We start from the raw sequence: 8,081 nt of genomic DNA on the forward strand, positions 1-8,081 counted from the left end.
CCCGCCCAATCCGCCGTGCCCCCCTGCGAGGCCACCTCGGCTGTATTTATGGGGAGGGGACCCATTTTTCTCTCCCCCTGAGACTTACTCTTGTCGCGCCTTGCGGGAGTTCAAGTGGAGCCACGGCTCCCCAGGCCCTCTCCCCCATCCCCGCCCCCTTCCCCCCTCATCGGATCCCGGTGCTCCCTTGGCCAATGTGCTGGGACCCAGGTGTAATCTTTGGGCTCCGCCGAGTGACCCTTTTTCTTGGAAAAGCTGTGGCGAGAGAAGTGAAGGTGGCTGTTGGGTAGGGAGTCAAGACTCCTGGAAGGTGGAGAGGGTGGCGGGAGGATGAGCTCGCCGGGCACAGAGAGCGCAGGGAAGAGCCTGCAGTACCGAGTGGACCACCTGCTCAGCGCCGTGGAGAGCGAGCTGCAGGCGGGCAGCGAGAAGGGAGACCCCACCGAACGCGAACTGCGAGTGGGCCTGGAGGAGAGCGAGCTGTGGCTGCGCTTCAAAGAGCTAACTAACGAGATGATTGTGACCAAGAACGGCAGGTAGGTGCGTGCTGGAAGCCGGCACTCTGGGGCTGGAGAGTGCTCCTCGCCTCGGGGAGAGCACCTTTTCTTCCCAACCGGCCGACTTTGTTTCTTCCCGCTGAGCTAACAGCTCCCCAGGGGATTCCTAAACCCTGGTTTCTCAGGAACTTTTCCCCCCAACGAAACTTGAGGAGGAAGGAGGCATTCGAACTCTAGGGTTCCTAGGTGTACACTGGTAGGACCAGGTTTGCCTAGGGGGCCGAAACCCTTGGCTAGATTTGTTCCCTCTGCTGTCTCAAGAACCCGTGGGCTTAGTGGGGGAGATGATTTGGTTCCAGAACTGAGAAAGTTCAGGCAAAGATGCTTGCGAGACCGGTTGCCGGGGTCCTCCTCTTTGGCCGGCATCGAACACTTAGTGCAGGCTCCCCCTCTCCAACGGATGGGTCCTCCTGCCGTGCGCTGTCTTTTCCAGGAGGATGTTCCCGGTGCTGAAGGTAAATGTGTCAGGCCTGGACCCCAATGCCATGTACTCTTTCTTGCTGGACTTCGTGACGGCTGACAATCACCGCTGGAAGTATGTGAACGGGGAGTGGGTACCTGGGGGCAAACCAGAGCCTCAGGCGCCCAGCTGCGTCTACATCCACCCAGACTCGCCCAATTTTGGGGCCCACTGGATGAAGGCGCCTGTGTCTTTCAGTAAAGTCAAACTCACCAACAAGCTCAATGGAGGGGGACAGGTAAGCCAGTGCGGAAGACAGCCAGCCGCTGGGCCCCAGGCCTGAGGGAAGAGCCTGGCTGGGAGCTTAGAAAGACACCACCAGCCTTTGTCAGCCCCACAGAAGCCACCGCGGCCTTCCCCAATTAAATCTTTAGTACTGTTTATATTAAGCTGATGAGGGTTAAGCAGGGCCTGGCAAAGGGAACTGGGAGTTCTCGCTCACCTTGGGAGGGTGGAAGAAGGCCTGCCGCTTGGGAACTGGCTCTGGCCATAGGTGAGCCTTGATTCCGAATCCTCAGTCACTTTAAAGTCAAGGGAACACTGGCTACTCTGCACAAATGTGCACGTTCCACCCTTCTGAAAAGTCTTTAATTGGGGCCTGTTTCCAAGAAAACTCACTCCAAGTTGCCACCAAGCCAGGCATTTAAAGTTGTTTGTGGCTTTATGCCGGCAGGGTTTAATGGTGTATAGCATATCTCCCATCCCAGTTCCAGACCATCTGTGGGAAGCAGATGTGTAAAATGGACCCCATGCCCTCCATACTGCTGGCAGTTTCCTGGAGACTTTCTGTGGCTGGATCCACCTTTCTTCCTAGGCAGTTCCTGTGGATGCTGCTGCGGTATTAAGGTAGGCCTGCACGCAGGTCTGCATTCTTGCTCTGTATCTCCTGCAGATCATGTTAAACTCCTTGCATAAGTATGAACCTCGGATTCACATCGTGAGAGTTGGGGGCCCGCAACGCATGATCACCAGCCACTGCTTTCCCGAGACCCAGTTCATAGCTGTGACTGCCTACCAGAACGAGGAGGTGAGGCTCCGGAAGGGAGTCCCCCTACCCTGCCTGTCCTGGGAACTGGGAGATAGAACCACAGTACTGAAGACAGGCGAGATTTAGTTCAGATTTACCACTTCTGTGGCTAAGAGGAAAAAACTTTAAAATACTCATTCCAGCATGTTGCTAATCTCAAATGATCGAACACGCATCTATGATGCGCTGAAAAAAGCATGAACCACAACTTCATGGTTTTAAGATCTGGAGAGGCGAGGGGACAGCCCTTGATCTCAGCAACGGGAAAGTCCTGGCAAAGGCTGTCAAGGGTTCTTACTTCTAACCCTAAATCATAGAAAATGTGTTATCAGTCCCCTGGGGCTGCCGCTGACCTTAACTCCACAGCAACTCCAGGCTATGTTGGGACTGTCATGATATCTAGCCTTGAGAGCAATTATGTTAAATTGGCGTTTCACTTAGAAATTGCTTCTCTTTGCAATTTCTCATCCCTTTCAGACACAGATAGAAAAACAAAGACCGATTCATTCTAACTTGGCTCTGTTCTTTTTTTCTTCTCAGTTTCCTTTGCTCTTCTTCCCCACCCCCATTTGATGCTTGCTATGTAGCCCAGGATGTCCTTCAGTTCACAGTCCCCTTACCTCAGCATCGTAATCCCTGGGCTGATAGGCCTAGGATGCTTCTCCATCCCCCCCGCCCCCCCCCCCCCCCCGCCCCCATCAAATCCTCCGGTAATTAGCATTGTATTGTTAGTAAATACACTTTCTCCTTTTTCAGATTACAGCCCTTAAAATTAAATATAACCCGTTTGCTAAAGCCTTCCTTGATGCCAAAGAAAGGTGAGAGTTCTAACCTAAGGACCATGTGGAGAGAAGGCTGGTTACCTACCGCCTCTGGGCAGGCCTCCTTTTGACCATCCTGAATACTTTTTGGCAGAAACGACCACAAAGATGTAATGGAGGAACCGGGGGACTGCCAGCAGCCGGGGTATTCCCAATGTACGGTTTGTTGCACCCCCATATTCCTTTGCCTTGTTTCAGGCCTAGACTTGCTAAAACCAGAACCCATAGGGAGGCTTTGGGTTTCTGGGAATAGTGGGGGTGGCAGGATGGCTCTGCTTTGTGCCCTGGGCAAAGCATGCCCTTTGCTTTGAAAGCTGCCTAACCATCTTGGGCTTTGGACACAGGCAGGCAAAAGAACTCTTGATTTGTTTGTTTTTCTGCAGCAGCCAGGGTGGAGTGGACTCCTGGGAGTTTAGACTTGGGTGTGATGAGGGTTCAGCTATCCCCCTCCCCCACCTTGGAGATGGCTTCCACTTGTTAGTGGCTGAAAACTGAATGGCTATCTTTGGAGACACACATGAGCGACCTTCCTGCTCAGTTCCTGTGGCTCCTGATTTTGGTGGCTTATATGGTGGCTAGTTCTTTTAAAATATCTCTTTAGGAGGTCTCCTAGGCAGTAATGGGTAGAGATCTATTCAGGCTCACAGGGAGAGAAAAGGCCTGGCCTCGTCGCTTTTTCCAAGGAGGGATTTTCAGGTATTGAAGCCGTTGCTGAGGGGTAGAAGGATCTTGCAGGCCATTTCGGTGGCTGCCAGACCAGCCTAGCACTCGGTCCCTAAACGATCAGCTATTTTAATACCATCTTTTAAACAAATTTAACAAATGAATTTAACGAACGGGGCCCCTATTGTGGCTCATCAGGTAGTCACCTGACCAGGAAGAAATGGACGGTGTATGGGGCCTGTGTGGACACATGTGTGCTCCTCAAGTACTGTCTGAAGAACTGTCTCTTAAAGTAGAGAGCAAAATTAGTTTCAGTGGATAGATCTATCTTGGAGGTGTAGTGGAAAGAATGTGGGAGAGTCAAAACAGAAGGGAGTAGATAGGAAATGGACCCATTAGCTATTCTTGAGGCAGGGGCATGACTACTGGCCTCAGTAGCTGGGGAGTGGGGAGCTGTCCGGAGCAGTGTGAGTCCTACCTGTGGCCCACTGGGTTCCTCTCCCTTCATTCTAGATCATTCTAGATAACATATCACTCCTGCTCATTTGGTAGAAAGCCACCGGTCTGCAGAACCGAAATTTCACAAAGGTTAGGAGAGGTCTTAGGTCTAATCCTGTAAGACAGGGCTATGGGCCGAGCTCAGGCCTCTCAAGAGCGCTGGCATCCCAGGTGCCACAGGGACACTTTGAAACTTGGCTGCACTGAGGGAGGGATACTGGTTATTCTTCAGTTCCAGAGTCCCTGGGTTAGAGCTAGGACAGGACTGAGTCTCAAGCAAGGGCCAGTTACCCAGCATGCTTTTCTCACAGCAGGGGGGTGGCTCGTTCCTGGTGCTGGCACCCTCTGCCCGCCTGCCAGCTCCCACCCTCAGTTTGGAGGCTCGCTCTCTCTCCCCTCCACACACGGCTGTGAGAGGTACCCGGCTCTAAGGAACCACCGGTCATCGCCCTACCCCAGCCCCTATGCTCATCGGAACAACTCTCCAAGTAGGTCCTGTACATCCACTCACCAGCTGGGGGAGGGGTGCCAGGGTGGGGCGGATCCCTCCGGAGAGGCATTTCTATAGGGGTGCAAGATAGGGAACCCAGCTTCTTGTGGCTCCTGGAGAGACTTGGTCAAGATGCTGGTTTAACCAGGGGTCCCCAAGGAGGCTTTCATTTCAATATCCATGTGCCTCAGAACATGCCCTGGGCTTTTCAAAAGACAGCTGTCTGGGCCTTTCCAAGGAGCCATAGCTTGAGCCCCAGAATGGAGCCCTGGTTTGATGAACATCAAGGTTCCACGAACCTCTAAAGTGACTCGATTTGATTAGCCAGGTACAAACATTCCCGACCAGATCAAAGACTCTCCAGGTGCAGAACCCAAGCCCTCAGTGTGGGTGTCACCGGAGAACCAGGCACATTTAGGTCCACCCTGGACCCAGAAGATGGACCTAGGCGCAGGACAGACCTCTGGCAGATTCTTTAACTCTTGTCTGTTTGGACCAACCTTTGTCTGCTCCAAAGGGAGGGGAAAATGGCTAAAGAACACCATAAAACAATTAAGCAATTACAACTGATTCAAAATGAAAGGCCTCAGTCTTGGAGACTCCTCCATCAGAGGCTGGGCTCTAAGGCGGGGGAGATCATATTTTTAATTTGGTGAGGACATGGTTGCCATAGCCTCTCCGAGCCTTGCGGAATCGCCATTATGGAAAAGGTGAGCTAACGTGGCAGATATTTTTTATTTGCTTTTAAAATTAAGCATTCCAGGTTAGGGTGTCACACAGTGGCTCAGCACTTGCCTAGGGTTTGAGAGGCTCTGAGTCAGATCCCCAATGCTACAAAAATAATAAATAAATAGCATAAAAAATAAAGGTCAATACCACAATACCACTGTCTGAAGGACATCTCCTTGTGGGATGATAAGAGACACCTTAGGTTAAGTGGGATATATTTTCTAATAATTGACACTGACAATAAATATTGCTGTGCTGATGAGCTAAGCAGGCTAGGGGCTTGCTCTCCGCATCTACCCAGGTAACTCTTGTTTGCAGTGTTGGGTTCGGTTGGTATCATTTTATTCTTTTTGAAAGACCTGTCAGGTAACTTCCCCTCTCCGCATCCCTCAGCCTATGCGGACAATTCATCTGCATGCCTGTCCATGCTGCAGTCCCATGATAACTGGTCTAGCCTCGGAGTGCCTGGCCACACCAGCATGCTGCCTGTGAGTCATAACGCCAGCCCACCTACTGGCTCTAGGTATGTATGTCTGGGGAGCGACTGTATGTAAAAAGATATTAAGCAGCTCAGGCCTCAGTCTGTGTGTCTCTCAGGCTGATGGGTAGTTTAAAGAAACAGTGTAGACCCTTTAGTCACTGGAGGCAACACATTGGCTTTTCCTGTGGACAAAGAAATAGAAAGTCCTTAGTGCCTCCAGTGCTGAGAACCAGTGAAGGATGAAGACTGTTTGCCTGTCCTGCAGGCTATAGACTAGGCTGCTGGGGATACATTCCCTTCAGGCTTGTTAACCCTCCAGGGTACTGAAACAACAGTGAAGAACTGCAAAGCTAGATGCCAATACTCCATCCCCAGTGAGGAAAGGGACCTGAAGATACTGATTCTGGGTCAGTGTGATGATGAACTGTCCGTTCTCAGAGGAGTGAGCCTGCCATCATGCAACCTTGACCCCAAATGTCTGAACCAGTGGCCCTCAACCTTCCCAGTGCTATGACCCTTTAACACAGTTCCTCATGTTGTGCTGACTCCCAACCATAGAATTACTTTGTTGCTACTTCATAACTATAATTTTTCGGTTATGAAGCATAGTATAAATATCTGATATGCAGGATATCTGATAAAGGGGTTGCAATCCACAGATTGATCAGTAGTGGTCTAGAACATTAAACATTTAGCTAAGGCCCTAGCTGTCTTGGTTTTGGAGCTCGCTCTTCACTAATAAGAATTTAGTTCCGTGTTTCTTTGTTTGGTTTTTGACATAGGGTCTCAGGCTGGCATTGAACTCACTACACAGTCCAGAGCTCAAGGTCTTGATTCTCCTGCCTCAGCCTCTTTAGTTGTTGGGGTTGTTGGTAGGTATCACTAATTCCACTTTAACCTGCTCTTAAGGCGAACACACATAAGATGACAAACTTCTCAATGGCCCTGAGGACTTGGCTTAAGGAGTCAAGTGATCGGCAGGCAGCCAAGTGCTGATCACTCGTTCCAATTTGGTGTCTTAGTCTGAAACAGTAATCTGCCTTGATTTACCCAGGCTTGCTCTAGAGTCCGATGCCTTTGTAGATGCCAGAGGGTTTAACACTCATTTCAGCATCCTCATCTTATATCCTGAAAACCAGTCATGGGGCAAGATCAAGATGCAGAACTGGTCTTCAGCCCAGCTCTGGGGTCCCTGGTGTATTGCCCCATGCTGACACGCTAATCCCCTGTCCACTGGACAAGCCTGTGACAGCAATGATGGCTTTCTTAAAGAATATGCATTCTGTGAATGCAGGGATTGGTGGGGTGGGGTTGGGAACACATTGCTCTGAGCCTTGGTGCTCAGTGCAAATCTGTATGCCAATGAGCACAGAGCTACTTGCCAGAGTCCTTTTTAGGAGGACTCGGCACACTAAACAGTCACTGTGCTTATGGGCACCTTATTGGTTTTGTTTGATGGAGTCTATCCCTGTGGTCATAATGAAAAAAAAAATAGTCTGCAAAGCCCAGTGATGCAATTAAGTACTGATCCCTCCCCCATATCTCATCATAGCTCATTTGCAGGCCCCTGATGTCTGTTTTCTCTATTTCAGCCAGTACCCCAGTCTCTGGTCTGTGAGCAATGGTACCATCACCCCAGGCTCCCAGACAGCTGGGGTGTCCAACGGGCTGGGAGCTCAGTTCTTTCGAGGCTCCCCTGCACATTACACACCACTGACGCACACGGTCTCAGCTGCCACGTCCTCGTCTTCTGGTTCTCCGATGTATGAAGGGGCTGCTACAGTCACAGACATTTCTGACAGCCAGTATGACACGGCCCAAAGCCTCCTCATAGCCTCGTGGACACCTGTGTCACCCCCATCCATGTGAATTGAACTCCATGTGCTGAGACTTGTAACAACCGGTGTCAACTGGATCTTCTAGGCTCAAAGTGGCAGGCTCTTGGGACAAGGAAAAAATAAATAAAAGCTAGATACTAACAATTCCATTTTCAAATAAGAGCAATAATACATGTCCTATAATCACGTTCTACAGCCTCTTGTTTGATACCTACAGTAGTGATACGTGTCCTATGTTATGAAGCCAAGGACAGAGAGGCGGCTGTGGTCCAGTTTCTTGTGACTGGCAGTTAATCAGAGTCCTTTGCTAGGTAGGGTCCTATATCTTGTGTTTCTCTACAACATATATGTGACTTTGAAATCCTGGAATTCGTCCACCCCCTGTCCTACTTTAGTGAGTTACAAGGTACACTTCCAATGTCCTCCCTTGTTGCCTTAGAGTAGTTAACTTTGAGGACAGAAAAAGCATAGCCAGAAGATTGTAATGGAACTGTAAACTGTTCTGCCCTCTGGAACA

At 50.3% G+C, this 8,081-nt stretch overlaps 1 protein-coding gene across 3 annotated transcripts; it reads left to right on the top strand.

Annotated features, from left to right (window-relative positions):
- The first annotated feature begins 330 nt into the window (after nucleotides 1-330).
- Tbxt (T-box transcription factor T) lies at nucleotides 331-7,595 on the top strand. Of its 3 annotated transcripts, none has more exons than XM_029471605.2 (8): nucleotides 331-536; nucleotides 991-1,255; nucleotides 1,910-2,044; nucleotides 2,801-2,862; nucleotides 2,960-3,021; nucleotides 4,338-4,514; nucleotides 5,639-5,768; nucleotides 7,319-7,595. In XM_029471605.2, exons 1-8 carry the CDS (start codon nucleotides 331-333, stop codon nucleotides 7,593-7,595), a joined length of 1,314 nt encoding a protein of 437 aa, XP_029327465.1. The 3 variants fall into 3 exon arrangements, with proteins under 3 accessions (XP_029327465.1, XP_021005520.1, XP_021005521.1); XM_021149861.2 differs by having other exon boundaries at nucleotides 4,341-4,514; XM_021149862.2 differs by lacking the exon at nucleotides 4,338-4,514.
- The last annotated feature ends 486 nt before the right edge of the window (nucleotides 7,596-8,081 follow it).

The sequence above is a fragment of the Mus caroli genome, unplaced genomic scaffold (assembly GCF_978045245.1).
Source record: "Mus caroli unplaced genomic scaffold, Mus_caroli_1 scaffold_18, whole genome shotgun sequence".
Classification (NCBI taxonomy): Eukaryota; Metazoa; Chordata; class Mammalia; order Rodentia; family Muridae; genus Mus; species Mus caroli.